The sequence below is a fragment of the Rhamphochromis longiceps genome, linkage group LG8 (genome assembly GCF_057381845.1).
Source record: "Rhamphochromis longiceps isolate RC_006_pf linkage group LG8, R_longiceps_female_GT1.1, whole genome shotgun sequence".
Taxonomy (NCBI): domain Eukaryota; kingdom Metazoa; phylum Chordata; class Actinopteri; order Cichliformes; family Cichlidae; genus Rhamphochromis; species Rhamphochromis longiceps.
Genome location: NC_140564.1, coordinates 23,306,124 through 23,324,715, shown reverse-complemented (window position 1 = coordinate 23,324,715; position 18,592 = coordinate 23,306,124). Strand labels below are relative to the sequence as shown.

At 42.0% G+C, this 18,592-nt stretch overlaps 2 protein-coding genes across 3 annotated transcripts; both read right to left on the bottom strand.

The window, feature by feature from the left end:
* Window positions 1–10,290: 10,290 nt before the first annotated feature.
* On the bottom strand, window positions 10,291–14,879 carry dcakd (dephospho-CoA kinase domain containing). Its single transcript, XM_085416560.1, has 5 exons — window positions 14,579–14,879; window positions 13,305–13,416; window positions 12,668–12,871; window positions 11,790–11,877; window positions 10,291–11,563 (listed from the first exon to the last, which is right to left on the bottom strand). The coding sequence occupies exons 2-5, from the start codon at window positions 13,414–13,416 to the stop codon at window positions 11,278–11,280; spliced, it is 690 nt and encodes a 229-aa protein (XP_085272686.1). The 5' UTR covers window positions 14,579–14,879; the 3' UTR covers window positions 10,291–11,277.
* Window positions 14,880–14,973: 94 nt separating this feature from the next.
* On the bottom strand, window positions 14,974–18,548 carry pus3 (pseudouridylate synthase 3). 2 transcript variants are annotated; one of them, XM_085416558.1, is made up of 7 exons: window positions 18,410–18,548; window positions 17,703–18,114; window positions 17,259–17,539; window positions 16,998–17,181; window positions 16,716–16,825; window positions 16,463–16,635; window positions 14,974–15,371 (listed from the first exon to the last, which is right to left on the bottom strand). In XM_085416558.1, exons 2-7 carry the CDS (start codon window positions 18,111–18,113, stop codon window positions 15,127–15,129), a joined length of 1,404 nt encoding a protein of 467 aa, XP_085272684.1. In that variant the 5' UTR covers window position 18,114; window positions 18,410–18,548; the 3' UTR covers window positions 14,974–15,126. The 2 variants fall into 2 exon arrangements, with proteins under 2 accessions (XP_085272684.1, XP_085272685.1); XM_085416559.1 differs by having other exon boundaries at window positions 17,703–18,117; window positions 18,410–18,536.
* Window positions 18,549–18,592: the final 44 nt, after the last annotated feature.

Genomic DNA, 18,592 nt, shown 5'->3' with positions numbered 1-18,592 from the left:
CCTGTGCACTTCCTCCCACACCAATGTGCCCACACTGACGTGTTGTGCGAGTGGCACACAAAAAAAATCTTAGGTATTTGTATTATTTGGGTTTAACAAAGTAGTTTTAAAAATCTACACTTCACCGAACAAGTTGCACACAATAAGGGTTCTCAAAAGAGAAAAAGACCATAACACGGGCTGTTATCTTACTTTTGCAGTATCTATACAAGTACAGAAGAAGTACGCTTTCTAACAATGTGTTACTTTTCATTTCCTTTCAGCTCAAAAAGCATTTTTCCTCAGAAAGCACCATTATAAACTATTCACAGGGCACCACCGACCGTAAACAAGGTTGCTTTTCGCTCTTTTTTTTTTCTTGTTTCATTTGCAGTGTGCTGCTCAATGTGAAAGCAAGCCTGGACGATAGAAAGCTTTCTTGGCTTTGGCACCAGGAGGGTGGGTGCTATCGTTGTGTCCAAAATCCAGTTCTATTTTTGCTTGCAGAATGTTTTCAAGCTTTCAGTAACAACCCGATGGTTATCCGGTAAAAACTCTTTCTGTGTAAACCCTCTGAGTTTAGCACCACACAGGCCAGACACCGGTGGCAATTAAGACGTGTCACTAGGTAAGTAAACAGCGTGGGCTGTGCCACATGTCCATCCATGTAACAGCAATGGAGACACGCCATTAAAAACCAAAAATGTCAGCCTCCTGGTGCAGGAGAAGGAAATGTCATGGCCTCATCAATGTCAAGTTCGGCTTTACAGTCATGTGGGTAAGAAGTTCAATAAAATTCGCGTGATCTGGCACTTTTTGCCTTAAAACAAAGAGAACGCATCACAGACCTAAAAAGAAGATGAGGATTATATTGCTCGATCAGCCTTGAAGTAACCTGACTGCATGTGGAGAGCAGCTGTCATTGAGAAGGGTGGCATGAGATGGTGCGAGTTGACAACAACAAAAGTGACATATTTCACAAACAGCGATAAAACAGCAGTGTATAATCAGCACAAAAATTTACAAGATATAATTCTGGGAAAGATTAAAATCTGCCTGCAGCTGGGCTAAAAAATGGGTGTCTCTTCGATCCTGTCTCGCTGTCTGTCAATAACCACTGACACTGAACAGAGTCTCGCCAGCTGCTCTGCCATCCTCTCCAGATGTGTGAACTCAAGGGTCACCACAAGCTTGTACATATCACACTGGATACTAAAAATAAACAGGAAAGGCTACTTGTACACTAGCTGCACTCCTCTCTTCGGGCTACAAAAAATACAGCAAAGTTCTTGCACATCTTTGGAATATAGCAAAAAGAGTTTGCAAACATGCCAGAATCATTGCTTCTTCATGCAGCTGCCTGCATGCTTATGGAGAAATAACATGACAACTCAGTAAAGAGAATGTCCTCAAAGACAAAAAAAAAAAGAAAAAAGACAAAAGGCACGATTACAAGAAAGCAGATGACGGTGATTGAGCTTTGTGAGACCTTTAATTTTGCTTTTGTTGTGAAAAGAACAATGTCCTCATCAGTTCCTGCTACTCTTCCATCACTTTTCTCAGGTTTGTGGTAGAAACTGTCTGAGAGCAAACATGCAAACTCTCCCTCAGCAGTGTTTATGACATGCAAACAACTGAAAAAAATAAAATAACTAATATAAATTGTAATAAAAAATATGCAATAGAGGCTCAAAATGAGGAAAAAATACTTATTTTTGAACTGCATGGACACGGACGTTGCATAGATTTCTATGTTCTGTAATAAAATAATAATAAAAATAAACCCCTGAGGCCTTGGCTGCATTTTTAGGTAATAAATAGTACCATATAACTTTGTTGTTTGCAAAATTTGTGCAAAAGTTTTTTGGAAATGTACCATTTCTATTTGCATTTCAAGTTATGAAAATGATTCATTAGACATGTTTGTGAGTTCTACAGTAAAAAAAACTTTTTTCTACTCAGATTTTGAATTTTTTGTCTGAATCTAGATCAATTGTTCTAATATAGTTTGCCAAAATGAACAAATAACTCAAATTTCAGATATTTGAGGTCGTGCTGAAAATAATGATACCAAACAAGGCAAGATAAACAGTTTTTAAAGGTTAAAGATAGAGGTAAAATCAAAAGTAGTCAAAAACGGCCAATTATACCCTGGATCCAAGAGGGATAAAGAACAGATGTATGGAAGTCTTTGAGAAAATAACCCTTCAGTACACTTCATCTAAAACATAAGATTTTCCTAATAAGATGGTTTCAAAGTTTCTTACTAAACACAGCATAATGTTCACTTTGCATATTATGGCCTCCATTAGTGTGCAGAACGACAGCAAATGAGGGTTCGCTTCACAGTGAATCCCCATTATTAACACACAAGCACGTGACACCTATAACTCTACTCTACTGCAGACTTGAGTCTTTAATAGAGGGTTGAGGGTTGCAGTCTGCCTGAGACTCCTTCATGTCTTTCCACTGTTCCATCTAACAAATATAATAAACACAAATACATTTTTAAAAAAAGAAGCTGTGGCGGTAAAATGATCTGCTTGAGGCTTCAGAATTTGGACTCTGAAAACCAGTGGGTGGTTTTGGCAACGGCCACAACATCCTTTCCATGTCCAATGCTGAGAAAGTTGGGACGCTGTGTAAAATTTGTTACATAATTGTAAATTTAAATTCAAACAGGATGCAATGTTTTGCAAATGTCATATACTCATATTTTATTCACAATAGAACATATTGAACGTATATGAAAATAAATGTACCATTTAGAGTAAAATATGAGTTTATTTTGAATTTAATGGCAGCAACACAACTAAAAGAAAGATGGGAAACGGCAACAAAGGTCTGGAAAAACGAGTCTTCCTCACAAGAAACAGCTAGAGGGACACTTTGCAACTAATTAAGTCAACTGGCAACAGGTCAGAAACATGACTGGGTGTAAAAAAAGAAAACTGAAAAAATGGGGAAATTTTTTTGAATAGTCAAAATTCATAGTTTTTTCTCAAAATTAAGAATTTCACAAACACAGATGTGACTATAAAATAGCTTTTCAGAATCACAATATGGCTAGAATAAATAATAACAATGTGCAATGTTACTTAACTTATAAGAAAGTGGTAAGCGGGATAAAAAAGCATAACGCAGGATGGAGGACGGACAGAGAGTGCATGCACAGAATCATCATGTTGCATTATAGTAGATTTGTATATATGGATGAAACCCCTCGTGCCAGTAATTCGTGGCGAGAACGTGACAACATGCAAAGCTTCCCCCGCTTCCCCCATCGTCATGCTTGATGTAAGGACTGTCCGCTGTGTCAGTGACTCAATACCAACGGCCTTGTTCCCTCATGGCCCTGACTGAGCCAGGCTAACGCGCAGGGACAGGTTGAGTCATGTGGCTGGAGACGCTCCGCTGGCGTGTTGCCTGTCTCTTCACCTCACCGCAATCTCGTGGATGCAGCCTGACAACAGGCTGCGTAAGCGCTGCGAGTGGGCCTTTCCTCAATATGACACTAGATGCCAGGGTTCAAGAACACTGCAGCCGTTACGGTTTCTCAGGCCAGTTCTTTCTACCCGTTGGTGTCGAACTACATTTGCGGCTTTTGCAGTTAAGCAAGAGTGGAAGCAGCACTGGCTTTGTGGGTTTCCCAGATTCACTTTTTTGTCACGCTGCATTTTATCATCATCAAATCATCAGTTGATTCTTGGTATAGTTTTAAAAGGAAAATCTATTTATGATGTTTGATGTCATGTTCCAAGGATATTTATTGCTGTTTTTGGTTTCTCCTGCTTTCAGTGTTAGCCCTTCTCGCTCTCTCTGTGTTAGTTATTTGCCTCCTGTTTTTCTTTGTGCATTTCTTTTCTCATGTCTCACTTTGGTTTTACTTCCAGGTTTTGTTCTGTTCCCTCCTTTATGAAAATCTGACTTGATTAGTTTTTTCTGCGACTGATTGTTTCCACACCTTCTTCTCACCTGACCACCAATCACCCCTTTGTATGCGCACAAAATCCTTTGGCTTCTGCAGTTTTATTTCTTTTGAGATTTTATTTATTTAGCCTGCCTGAGTAGTCTGCTTTTAGCATTATTTTTCCAGAAGCCATATCACAGAGAGCTTGAAAGAAATTACAATATTTTTCCCTTGATTCATAACACCGCTAACAACAGTTTCCTTCTGCCTGGCAGCTCCGTATCCAACATCTTCTGTCCAGTATAGCCGCTACCTCTCCTCCGCACATGTCAACATCATCTCAGCCTTGCCTCTTTAACTTTGTCTCCAAACTGATCAACCTGAGCCGTCCCTTTGATATGTATTTATCTTCTCCATCCTTCACGCTTCCTGTCTTTTTATTAGTACCATTGCCTCCAAACCAAAAATCATAACAGGTCTTACTACTGCCTTGTAAAGCTCGTCTCCACCCACTCCACCCTGCGCTCTCTTGCAGACTCTCTGTTGCTTTGGATGATTGACTTCAGGTACTTACACTCATCCACCTTCAGTACCTCATCTCTCGCAGCTTCACTGCTACACCCGTCTCTCTCTCATTCACACGCGTATTTTGTCTTGCTTCTAAAAATATAGATGAGCATATAACAGCATCATAACAATGACTGCCAAGGATGTTACTGAACCTGTTCTTCTGAAACCTGTCAGGTATTTAGTCCAAGAAATTCATTTAGTTTTTAAATTGCTTTCAGCTTTCAGTCCCAGTTTGGTGGGGGAAGCAAACTGCTTGGTTGGGTTTGTCACGGTCCGCTGTGACAGACCGTGTGGAGAGTGCGTGGAGGACTCAGGTGCGGACACGAGTGACACGGGAGTAAACTTTAAACAAAAGCGAGCCTTTTATTGTGGCTGGTAACGCAAGAGAAACAAACAAGAATAAGGGCAGCTCAAAAGCAATAACTAAACAGAAACCTAAACTGGGAATGAACTAAGGTAAGGCTATGAATACAACAGACCGGGCATGGAAACATGGAGGGTGGGAACACAGACGACGCGACACAGACTGTATGAAACACAGAGACTAAATACACATGAGGGATGATCAGGGGAAGTGGATGCACACGGGGAACACAGGTGACACTGATAATCATAACAAGACACGGCAGGAGTGAACGTAACACTGATGGGAGATGGGCAAAGTAAAACAGGAAGTACACAGAGGTTCAAACAGGAGGAGAGAGAGCACGGGGAGAACGCAGACATAACGGGCTGGGGAAAAACATAGAATAAAACACAAAGAGAGACGAGGGCTCAAAAATACACAGAGGGGCACACAGGGGGTAAGAGTCACGAAGGGAAAACACATAAGGAACAACGTAACAGATCAACCCAGGAAGCATGGCCTAAATAAAGAACAAAATACAAAAATACATGAAAACTAAGAATACTGGGCCCACATGGCCCAGGACCATGACAGGGTTTATGAAAAGATAATAGTTGGGGTTAAAATAAACCTTCTCAGCAGCATTAAACATGTCCTAGATAGCCTGTCTGGTAGAAAACACTCAAGCATCTTTATTAGGCTTTTTTCAAAAATTAGTTTAGACATTCAATTAACCAGAGTTTTAGTCGAGTTTAGTGCAAAGCTGTTTCTCTTGTTTGCCTTTGCCCGAGCTGTTCTGCCTCCCCTTGCGGCAATATGCGAGGAGAATGATGAAAAACCACTCAGACAGGAGATTTCAAAATGTCGACACACTATGGTGCCATGGGCCAACTCTCTGAACACGATGGTGAGATTTAAAAGTCTTTACCCCCTGCCATTAGAAAATTATTTGCTCTGCTCCTGGAAAGGACCCACAACGCACAATAAAGCAGCAGGAAGTGCCTGGATCCATGCACTTTCACAAAGTGAATCAAAGCAACTTAAGACTTTCGCCCCGTAGCTTGACACTTTCAGAATTAAACCCAATTTATATTCACGCCACCCTTTTCCGCCTGGAGCATTCACACTCGCTGGTACAGATATAGTCTTCCCTCCACACTCTACATCTGGCCTCTGTGTCGGAGAAAGGGACTGAGAAAAGACACACTTGGAAATCTCTGGTGAACAGCTGGCTGCCCAGTAAAGCATGTTACCCCCAATTGGATCATGACGAAGCCAAGTTTTTAAAAAATAAAGCATCCTAAAATAGACGTCGCTTCTTTGTCATGGCTCTGACTAATAGAGAACCTCAGCCTGACTAGGACACGGTCATTGTGTTTTATCGTATGAACAAAATGCAGGTGTGAGCGTGTGCATTGTGTACTTTGCACATCCGAATGTGTGGCCATGCAGCCTTTATTTCGCTGCCCCCGCGTGCTGCAGCCTGAGTCACTTTGCATTAATTCTGCAATGGCTTGACGAAAACAAAAAGCAGACCAGTACAGGCTTTGGATGGAGCCAAGTGAGCCATGCAGGCTTGTGGGACCTCATTGCCAGGATGATGTCACCACACCTGCCTGTGGGCCTGAATTATGTGAACAGCAGCAAGGACATCACGGCTGTCCAATAGGGTCATTATTTCTTCTCCTGAAGACCTGTCACCAACGCGTTTCCTGTGGGATTTCTTTTACATGAGGAATGCCAATGTCAAAGTGTCCGGCCAAAGAAATGCGATTAAACGATGATCAATTTAAGTACAGTCAATGGGATTTATATTCATTACTACAGAGGCTTGGGCAGCAAGGATTAGTCACTCAGTTTTGTACAATCATACAAATTTTGATTGGTTAAAAAGAAATTCCTGTTTCTGGTATCACATATCTGATTTAATGTTTTGATTTGATACACATGTTGATGGTCTTCGCCACACACACACATATTTAATTCTTTATGTGTGTGTGGAAAAACCCAGCTCATGAGGAAGTTTTCAAGGCTCTCCCTGATTCTGTCATAATGATGTCATCAGAGTTATCCCCCTGTCAGGCTTACGGGAAGTGTAGGGACATTTTTGATGTCACAGCTGTTTGCTTTTACATTGTTATGTCACGCCACTCAGGGACGCCTATTCTCTTGTGTTGCTTGGGCCTAATTGCTAATGAGGTGTGAATAAAGGCATGCCTGAGGCTGATTTTAAGGAGACAACACCTTTTGCCTTTATGCTCTTTTGGATACCAACGTTTTACCTTTGCTTAGTGAATAATTTAAAATAAAAACCACTTTTGAACCTAAATATTTCACAAACTACTGACCTACTGAGATTTCGCCACACAGAAGTAAGAGGAAAATGGTTGGACTGGAGAAGGACTACAGAAACATAACAATATCAGGTCCCACTCCTGTCAGCTAAGAACAAAAAACTGTTTGCACAGACTTGCTAAAATTGGACAATAGAGGGTTGGAAAAATATTGTCAGAATTTGGTGTGAACATAAAAAAAATAATCCATTGTGGAGATCAGGGAAATTATTTTACTGCTATTGTCCAGATTAATAATATAATCTACAGTATTGATATTGCATTCAGATGTTTAAACAGTGTGCGTCTTTCAGAAAGACTAAAGCCACAGGCTGACAGGAAATTGCAGGTTTGCAGAGTGTGCCTTTTGAAGAACTGAAACCGAAAGCAGAGTCTAAGTGCAGGTTATTCTGAGGATTACATGTAAGGATGAGCCTCTGTTCTGGTGAAAGGTCAGAAGTGCAACAGGTGAGATGAGAGAGCATTTGAGGACGACATATACAGTGGGGCAAAAAAGTATTTAGTCAGCCACCGATTGTGCAAGTTCCCCCACTTAAAATGATGAGAGAGGTCAGTAATTTGCACCAAAGGTACACTTCAACTGTGAGAGACAGAATGTGAAAAAAAAATCCATGAATTCACATGGTAGGATTTGTAAAGAATTTATTCGTAAATCAGGGTGGAAAATAAGTATTTGGTCACCTCAAACAAGGAAAATCTCTGGCTCTCACAGACCTGTAACGTCTTCTGTAAGACGCTTTTCTGTACCCCACTCGTTACCTGTATGAATGGCACCTGTTTGAACTCATCATCTGTATAAAAGACACCTGTCCACAGCCTCAAACAGTCAGACTCCAAACTCCGCCATGGCCAAGACCAAAGAGCTTTCGAAGGACACCAGGAAAAGTATTGTAGACCTGCACCAGACTGGGAAGAGTGAATCTACAATAGGCAAGCAGCTTGGTGTGAAAAAATCAACTGTGGAAGCAATCATCAGAAAATGGAAGACATACAAGACCACTGATAATCTCCCTCGATCTGGGGCTCCACGCAAGATCTCATCCCGTGGGGTCAAAATGATCATGAGAACGGTGAGCAAAGATCCCAGAACCACACGGGGGGACCTGGTGAATGACCTGCAGAGAGCTGGGACCAAAGTAACAAAGGTCACCATCAGTAACACACTACAACGGCAGGGAATCAAATCCCGCAGTGCCAGACGTGTTCCGCTGCTGAAGCCAGTGCATGTCCAGGCCCGTCTGAAGTTTGCCAGAGAGCACATGGATGATACAGCAGAGGATTGGGAGAATGTCATGTGGTCAGATGAAATCAAAGTAGAACTTTTTGGTATAAACTCAACTCGTCGTGTTTGGAGGAAGAAGAATACTGAGTTGCATCCCAAGAACACCATACCTACTGTGAAGCATGGGGGTGGAAACATCATGCTATGGGGCTGTTTTTCTGCCAAGGGGACAGTACGACTGATCCGTGTTAAGGACAGAATGAATGGGGCCATGTATCGTGAGATTTTGAGCCAAAACCTCCTTCCATCAGTGAGAACTTTGAAGATGAAACGAGGCTGGGTCTTCCAACATGACAATGATCCAAAACACACCGCCCGGGCAACAAAGGAGTGGCTCCGTAAGAAGCATTTGAAAGTCCTGGAGTGGCCTAGCCAGTCTCCAGACCTCAACCCCATAGAAAATCTGTGGCGGGAGTTGAAAGTCAGTGTTGCTCGGCGACAGCCCCAAAGCATCACTGCTCTCGAGAAGATCTGCATGGAGGAATGGGCCAAAATACCAGCTACTGTGTGTGCAAACCTGGTAAAGACCTATAGTAAACGTTTGACCTCTGTTATTGCCAACAAAGGTTATGTTACAAAGTATTGAGTTGTATTTTTGTTATTGACCAAATACTTATTTTCCACCCTGATTTACGAATAAATTCTTTACAAATCCTACCATGTGGATTCATGGATTTTTTTTTTTCACATTCTGTCTCTCACAGTTGAAGTGTACCTCTGGTGCAAATTACTGACCTCTGTCATCATTTTAGGTGGGGGAACTTGCACAATCGGTGGCTGACTAAATACTTTTTTGCCCCACTGTACACACACACACACACACACACACACACACACACACACACACACACACACTCAGTTAGAGAGAATCATTTATAGGTGAGAGGTTAGTTATGTTTGCTCGCAACTGCGAAAGAGGAACAGTTTCTTGTTGTCTCTGCAAAAAGAGGAACAGTTTCTTGCAAGATGAGTGTCTGGTGTTCTAGACGAGAAGTGGAAGTCAGAAGGGACAGGAAGCACCTGGCGTGGAGACGGAGACAATGTTCTTTTTAACGGTGTTAAAAGTCATTGTGGTTTTGATCTGACCTATGTATGAAATAGATCTGACGTTGAGGGGGCCTCATTAAATTCAAGCCCTGATGGTATAAAATATCTGTTTATGCTTTGATTAAGTCGGAGATCAGCCCTGTCTGCGAACGGAGCTGGTCTTCCCACGCGTGTATTTCATTAAAATCAATTGTTTGACCAAGCTCTTGGACCATGGTTGTTTGTACTCTCCTTCCTCAATGTTTGAACCTTAACACCATCCTGCCCTGTATAAGTACTTCAGGCTGCTGCAGGCGATGTTATACTGTGAACAGTATGTCTTAGCACACTTTGGGCCTCTTGAAGCCAACTGAGCATTGTTTCAGTGCCTCAGCCTAATTATTGCTGCTGACCATTTCACCAGTTTATGACCACAGGGTACCCACCATTGAATTGAACTGAATCTGCTGCTATCAGGATAGCGAGTCAAGTCACAAAACTTCAAACTGGTTTCTTATTCACTGTACTCAAGTGGTCTCCACAGTCTCCAGAGCTCCTTTGGGATGTGGTGGAACAGTAGATTCACATCACAGATGTACAGCTGACAAACCTGCAGCAACTGTCTGATGCCATCATGGACCAAAATTTCTGAAGAATGCTTCCAGCAGCTTGTTGAATCTATGCTACAAAGAATTAAGGCAGTTCTGAAAGCAAGAGGGGGTCAAATCTAGTACTAGCAAGGCGTACCTAACAAAGTGACCAGTGAGTGTCTATTATTGGGGCCTAATTTAAAACATAATGAAGCAATGAAAACACAGTGACAGACAGCATCTGATACCAGCTACTTTAAAACAGAGGTGCTGGATCGTTTTTATTTAACTTAAGCATATTAGATTACAAATGTATTATTTTAGTTGAAAGGTGCAAAGAAAAAAAAATCCCACACTCCGTATGTACAGAGGAGAACTTCAAGTGTAAGAAAATACAGTGATAAATAGCAAATCTGTTACTGTTCCCATTAAAAATGGATTGTCAAAGACATTCTCTCATAAATCTTCATATCACAATCTTTACATATTCTGCGTCACATTATTCCGATTTAACCATTTATTTCTCTGACATGTATAATAGTTTAAAACATACCCAGCACTGGGGACAGAAGTAGAGAGAGGTGGCGTCCAATTAATATGCTTGCTTTAGGGACATTCACCATTGTTACTTGTTCCTTTGCTCTCTTAATGTCTCTACAGATTAAAAAGTAAAACAGTAAAACATTTCAAAAACTGGATAATCTAATATGGTGTAAAAGGTGTAACAAAATAAAATCTCTTAGTTTTCAATAATCTTTCTGGACTTCTTGTTTTTTTTAAGGTTAGTTATGTTTAGCATGCGCTGCTACACAAAAATGAAGATTTACCAGCAATTTAAGCTCCGCTCTTCCGTCACAGCTGAGAAAATCACTCTCGTAAATGAGCAAAGATGTAGGAGCTGTACAGCAAGTGAGGCTTGACTGTGTCGCCTTCATATAATTGTTTCTCTCTGAGTGAAACCAACACAAATTGCACAGAGAAGCCTTTCACACTAAACCACATTTGCCAGTGCAAGTTTTGTCAGTAATGTAAGTCCGTGTTAACTGTCAGCAGAGCACGCCATACGGCTGCGCTGTAGTGGTAGGTGCTGTGAAACTAATTTCACAGTAAATTGCATCGATACCGCCGACCTGCTTTTTGCCCGTTTCTATTCACACCCTCATATTTGACCACTTCTTGGACTAAAAACCTCCCGCCCTCACTCATCTTTCTTTCCTCTGTTAGGACAAAAGTATCTTTGCAGCATAGAGCAGCAGCCCACCCAAACCTGCAGTGGCAACAATGGCAATGACCCTGACTAGGAGGAAGTCCATAGAGTCCTCTAGCTTTGTGTGGAGCCGCAGGACCTGCCGGTGGGTGTCCTCCCGGCCGCCTGAATTCTCAATAACATGATTGGCCAAGCCACGCTTTTCATTGAGCGGCATTTGCGCGGCCACACGCTGCTCAGCCTGCTCCTGGGTCAGGCCATCCCTCTGCATCAAGCGCGAAAGCTGAGTGGCAGGGTCACTGAAAGGGAACAGACGATGGAGGTTATTTATGGTGCATTCATTGTGCCTTGTTAAAAAAGGTCCACTGGCAGTGAATCACATCAATAGGAAGCAGAAAAAGCTGGTTTTAAAGGCCACTTACTGTCAAAACAAACAAAAATGCTTAACGACTTCAAAAATTAATACTGTTAACAGCCCCAAAACGAGACTCTAAGGTAACAGGAAAAAATGAGCAGTGTGCTTACCAGTAAACTACAACAGTGTGGTTCAGAAACCGAGTGAGCCGTCTGGTTTCAAAGAGAAGCGGCACATCCAGAACCACGTAGCGGTACCCTAGTGAGAGAGAAAGAAGTCAACATTACAGACTGTATGTAAAAGATGGACATAGCACTCTTAATACTAAGCTACTGTGTAGAAGGCAACAGTAGCTATTGAGTGTTTAACCTCTCCATATTTTTCCCATAGTATAGTTTTATCTTTGTTTTTAAAATCGGCCACTCTGCTGCCAGTACACTTAACCTTGTGTTAATCTGGCTCCATGTGACAACAGTGTTTACAACTATGACCCTTCAAGTAACAATAAGAGACAAAGAAAAGAACAAAAACCATGAGAGTATTGCTATAAACACAAAGTTTTATGGGTGCAAACAGCAACGTTAAGTAAAGGCGCCAACTTGTTTCTTTCTTGTTTTTTTATTACGAGCCGGACAAAAGTGAGAGTGAATTTCTTATGTTAGATAAATGCCTGCAGTGCAAGACATATGGACATGTGTTCATAAGTTCATGCATTTTAATCATAACCTCCATGTGCCCCAGTCTGCACAACATATAGGTGTGATGGCACTGCTTTAAGATCATATAACAAGTGATGTTTGTGAAGTTTATTTAAAGGCATGTGTGATGCCTTGAGACGCTAATAACTGAATGCACCGAGAGAGTGACATGGGTGTCTTACTGAATTCATTTTAATCATAATGTTCAAACATCTCATGCATTTGACTTGCAAATAGCAGAAAGTTTGGTCTCGCCTCTTGCGCCACCTACACTGCAAAACAGCCTTGGCTCAAATACAGCAGATAATCGTCCCTTTTTCCTTTTGTGCCAAACACGATTCCTCCCTCACCTCTGAGAAAGTAGAAGAGGATCTCTTTGAGCATTGCTTTATGAATCTCTGGGTGGGTGATGGAGTTTAGCAGCTTCCTCTTCTCCTCGCTGGCGAAGATGATTTGGCCCAGCTTCTGCCTGTCGATGTCGCCGTTCTCGAGCAGGATCCCTGGCCCAAAGTGGTGCACGATGCAGGAATAGGCACGTGTGCGCTGCTCAACAACTGCGGACAACAAAAGGAAGCTTGAATGAGTTAAACAATGTAAGAGGTTCAAAATTAAAGTAAATTTATTTATGACCAGTAATCCAGCATAAAAAATAGAGGCTGAGATGATATTCGGAACAGACTTGTCACCGAGTGTAATGGAATAATTTGCCTAATGCCTTATATTTCCCCTACATGCAGCTGTGCACTCTTCACCTAGTTCTGTGACCTTTCTATCTTCGCAGTCTAACTAAAACATCATCCCTGCAGTCAGCAGAGACATCCTTCATGATTCATGCTCTCTCTGCAAGCGCTCGTCCTAATAAGCCGGGGTTATCTGAGAGAGTGCCGCCTGAAGATGGCTTCAGCTCGATGACACCCCTGACCAGTATTTCATGTTGAATTTGTGTTCGCCGTGTCAACAGTTTGCAGGGGAGAGATAGCCACCTACCTTTCCTGGCCACGACATCGGCATCAATAATGGGGCATCCAAGCTCCCGTAGCATTGAAGACACTGTGCTTTTCCCAGAGGCAATGCCTCCTGTCAGTCCCACCAGGTACATCTTTAAGCAAACAAACACAAAAATGCATGAAGGCAAAGTAAGTAAAGTAATTACACTAGCGATGCACTGATATGGCCCTGTTTACAGCTGTGGGCCTATCAGAGAATAAGATGACATTTACTAATAGCAGTGGACGATGTTTATCTGCCATGTCACATTAACGTTGCACTGACTTAATGTTCAAAGATAGTCTGATTAAGGCTTTAAAAAGCTACTTATTACAAACAGCACGAACTGGAGAATAAACACAAAGAATAAATAAAATAAATGAATAAATAAACATTGGTATTTACCCAGAGTCCCAAAATAACAAATTTACGGTCATCGTTTTTATGGCTTATGGAATAAAAGGGCCAGTTTGGGTATAACACAATTTCTGACACAGTAAGAAATTCTAGAAAGTCCATAAATGTTATGAGTAAACAAATAGTACTGTGCCACCCCTCACTTCTATTTTTTTTAGTAAAATGAAAGGTTTTTAGGCAATCTTTCTTCTAACTTCTTTAAGTAGTCTCCAGGGATAGTTCTCCAGGCCTCTTGAAGGACATTCAAAGCTCTACTTTACATGTGGGCTGCGTTTTGCTCCGTTTTCTATGAAAATGATCCTACACTGTTTCGATCATGTTGAAGGGGCTCCGGGGAGCCCAATCCATGACTGATACTGTTCCTACTCTTGTGTGTTTTTTCTATCCAGTTATGCTTTCACTGTATTGATGGTGTTTGTGTGATCATTCTTCATGTTGAAAAATGAAGCCAATGCTAAACGAGAGGTGACTTTTGCACTCTACAGTAACTTTTACATGTTAATAAACATATAAAAATAGTTATTACAATCTTTATAACCAAATAACAGATATTTAATTACTGAAATATCTTTAGCTTCTCATTTTAAAGGTTTTGAAGTTTCACAACACGCCCCCTGCTGTGGAATTAGGTGAACTACACTCTCCATATAGTACCTGGCTATGCAAAGTCAAACTGGTTTGACTGGTTCGAAAGTCAGCTTTGAGGTTATTCTCTATTAAACACCGGTCAAAAATAAAACCTTTAAAGAAACGACTCGCTCACGATTTAACACGGCAGAGAGCGGCTTCTTGTTAGTATCAGGTTGGTTTGACACAGCGATTAAAACAAACTCATGTCAGGGGAATTTTAGCTTTACCTTGTCAGAGAGAGAGTGTCCTTAAACCGGCTGGATATACAGCGGGAGTCCGGGCAAAGCAGAAGCACTAGAGAGGGGGGGCTGTTGCGTTAAATAACCAGGGCTGCTAACAGGCTAACACAGGTGTTAAATCAGGTCAGAAGGAGCTCAAACAACAACGACGCCATTTTTACCGGGTCCAGCTCAACACGAAAGCCAACAAATGAGCTGGAGACAGCGGTGCTGCTGGAAACTGCCCTTACAGTTCACCTGTATTCTACTCACTGCTAACAACCTAGCTGCTAAGCCTGACAGGCGCTACCTCTTAATTAACCCGACATCTCATATTTCTATTAGCGTTGGTTCCGCCTCGCTTTAGTTCCCCGTCAAGCAAAACTCAGCGAGTCCATCTTTCTCCAAAATGTGTTTATTTTAAAGCAAAACACGCACCAGCATGAGTCAAAGATATCCGTGCGCTGTTTGTAGTAAATAAAAGGAAAATTAAACATTTATGGTTGAAAATTACTACAAAATACATCTTGCAAGTCCTTTCTTAAGTTTAAAGAAAATTAATCTTCTTTTGAATCCATATTTTGTTTTGGCGTCTCTGAAGAAATGTTTGAATGTTTAGATCTTTTTCCCCTGTGGATCATTTCGCCTCCATTCTCCCCTTCTTCGCGCTCCAGTCTGCCTCTTTTCACGAAATGATTTATCCTCGACTCGAGGCTCTCGCAGCACGGGCGCTCCAGGAGCGGCCGGTAATTTCTCTGCCTGCTGCCTTCTACCAGCCAGCAGTGGTTGGAGGACACAGCTCCTGTGGATGAAGAGCAGTGAGATAGTTTGTACAATGTTTTTTCACAGCAGGCATTTTGACTCATGTCAAAGCAGATAACTGGCTGGCCCAACTAGGTGCATTCCTAGATCCTAAAAAAAAAAAAAAAAATACTCTGACATCCTAGAAATACAGGTACATCCACTTCATTAGGTACAACTGGTTGTTAGCACAAATATCTAATCGGCTAATCACAATGGAGCAAATCATTATATTTAGACAGATTCAAGACGCCCTGACGTTTAAACAGAGCATCAGAAGCGGGAACACTGTAGTTGGTGGCAGATGAGCTGGACTCAGTTTTTAAGAAACAATTACTTTACTGGGATTTTCCAGTAGAAGTAGTCAAACCTTGAAGCAGATGGGCTACAGCAGCAGAAGCCCACACCAAGTGCCACTCCTCTCAGATAAGAACAGGAAACTGAGGGTACATTTTACATGGTGTCACCAAAACTGTACAATAGAAGATTAGATTAATGTTGTCTGATCTGATGGGTCTCGATTTCTGCTGCAACATATGGATGTTTGGATAAGAATTTGGTGTAAACACATAAAAGCATGGATCCATCCTGCCTTCTATCAATGGTTCACACCGGTGACAGTGTCATAGTGTGGAGGATCTTTTCTAGGCACACTTTGGGACCCTTATTTAAACTCCACAGTCTTCCATGGTCACTCATCTTGTTCTGATGGTTACTTCCAGCAGGATAACACAAGAATTATGACAGTTGTGAAGGTAAAAGGAACAACATGTACCTAATAAAGAGGCCTGTAAGCTCATATCCACACACAAAACAACCGAAATGAGATGCAGAAATCATGTAAAACAAACACATGTAGACACAAAATATCCCAAACGTGACTCGATATTATCATTGTGACACTAAACAATCAGAACTGTATAAAACAGCAAAATTTAGGCAAAAAAAGAGAATAGAAATATGTACACAAATGACCAAATTTAAAAAAATACAGTAAATAACCACAAAACAACTAAAATTATGCAAAACATAACTTGAGAGAAACTATTTAAATGCCTTAAAAATCTTCACTTCTCTTATCCAGCTTCTCACCTCGGTCTTCCAAGCCCTGGATCATCCCCTGCAGGACGTGGGCCTTCACCGTGCTCTGGGTCCAGTGCTGCTGCAGTGCAGCCAGGACAAAGCCCCCCTCTTCACTCTCCTGCGTCCAGCTCAGGCCTTCAAAGTGGCAGTTGTACAGCACCAAAGGGTAGTCTACTGCCATGCTGAAGATGACACAGATTCATATAATAAATATATTTTTTTTATTTGAATATTTTAACCACTTCTACAGCAGTCAGTTCACCTGTACTGGGGCTTCCTGGGGTTATTCTCCACATCCAGGAGCTGATTGATTATATCCGCGGCTTCCAGCTTCTGTCCAATCAACAGAAGCACCGCCATCATGCACCGTACCTGCAGCACATAAAAGGAAATAACCAAAAATTCACTACATACCACCAAACCATTCAACCTTAAACTCCATCCTCTGATCCGGTTTCTCTAAATCTAAACTTTCACATTAAAAAATGTTTGCAAGAGATGAAGGGTAAAGGGAAAGCAGCGTAGAGTAACTCTCTCCTGGTACCTGGTGGTAAAGGAAGGCTAATCCTTTGATCTCAAATATGAAGAGGTCATACTGGTCTGTGCTGGAGGCATGCTGAGGCTGCGCAGGCTTGACTGTGGCTGATAAGATGGTCCTCTCGAACTGCAGGACACCGTTGCCCACGTCCATTTTACACAGGTTCCTGAAGTCATGAGTCCCCTCATATCTGCCGGAAGCAAGGAGGTTGTCAAATAAGGGCTAAGTTTTAAAGGTGTGTTTACCTTTTATGTGTTCTCCACCCACCTTTTAGCAGCTTCCGCCATCAGCACCACATCCAGAGATCCTCGGGGGAAGTAGTAGCGGTACGTGCGGGACTGACAGTCGAAGCGTGCGCTGAAACCCTCCACTACTGGTGCCCAGTCCAAGACCCTGATGTCCTGCGGCAGGACTCTGTTCAGCATCTTCACGTATGGAAGCTCAGAGGTGGCAGAAGAAGCGGCTTTGGTACTGACGTCAACATTTTCAGGCAGTGTGATGCCCAAACCGGCACAAAACTGCGTGGAGCGCAAGTCGATGGTTATGACCTGCGGGGGGAAAAATTAACCACATGAAAAACTATTAATAGTATTAAGGTACAGAGTCTTTTCAGGTTAAAATGGAGGTCGATGATAAGCTGTGGTAACTCATAAAGGGGGCATCCGACAGAAGGATTATATGAGTAAAAAATATGTATCTCTGCTAACTCACTTGGGAAAAAGCACTGACTCCTTTATCAGTGCGCCCACAGCGGTGGTAATTGGAAGTCTGGCGGTCCTGGATCAGCCGAGTCTTTAGCAGGGCTTCAAAGAGTCTGGCCTCCACAGTGTTGTCTGTGTTCTCCTGGACTGCAAACCCCTGATAGGCCCACCCCAGGTAAGCCAGCCGCAGAGCCACATGGCGCCGGGGGTGTGCAGAGAAGTCAAAAGGACGATCTTTTCCTGCTTTCTTTCTCTCCTTTTTGCTGCTGCCAGTGTTCCCATCAGATTTACAGTCTTCATTAAGGGATGGACTGGATGACATTTCAACATCTCCAGTTTCACTGCTCTCTTTCAGCTCGGACCTGAGCTTCTCCAGCTCAGCCTCCAGCTCCTTTATCCGCTGGATTAAAACATCTGACATGCTGCTTGGAAGAAAGAACAAAGGAAAGAACATTTATTTAAAAATTTACTTAAATAACTACAAATAATCAGCCCAGCTTATATTCAATGAAGCCTACGTAATCATCTCCTCTTAGTTTAATTCATGTCAAAGTTTCTTTAAGGGTTTTTTTGGTCAACTGTACTACAACTGGGATTATTTTTATAAAGCGAACTGAACGCTACACAGCCTGCTAGCTAGTGAACGAAGTTAGATACGAGGGATTTAGTGGGATTAACGAGGCCGTAAATTACATTACAGTTAATCTGTGTTTTTACCTGTATTTTCAGCCTCAATGTTTTCGATTATTCTGCTCCTCTGTTAGTTTTGCTTCTGGCTGTCGGGATCACGTATGCTACTCTCCCCGCTGATAAATTTATCGGGAGGCGGACGGATTTTGCCAACGGACACATTTCCCCCCTTCACGGGATTTCTGGGAAATGTAGTTTAGTTGCTTAAAT

Coding starts and splice junctions, on each gene's coding strand:
- dcakd (XM_085416560.1), bottom strand. CDS start 13,416: ATGTACCTGGTGGGACTGACAGGAGGCATTGCCTCTGGGAAAAGCACA. Junction 11,878..12,667: donor CCTCTTCTACTTTCTCAGAG/GTGAGGGAGGAA, acceptor CTCTCTCACTAG/GGTACCGCTACGTGGTTCTG. Junction 11,564..11,789: donor CACACTGTTGTAGTTTACTG/GTAAGCACACTG, acceptor GTTCCCTTTCAG/TGACCCTGCCACTCAGCTTT.
- pus3 (XM_085416558.1), bottom strand. CDS start 18,113: ATGTCAGATGTTTTAATCCAGCGGATAAAGGAGCTGGAGGCTGAGCTG. Junction 16,826..16,997: donor TAGCCTTCCTTTACCACCAG/GTACCAGGAGAG, acceptor TATGTGCTGCAG/GTACGGTGCATGATGGCGGT. Junction 16,636..16,715: donor CCCAGGAAGCCCCAGTACAG/GTGAACTGACTG, acceptor TGTCATCTTCAG/CATGGCAGTAGACTACCCTT.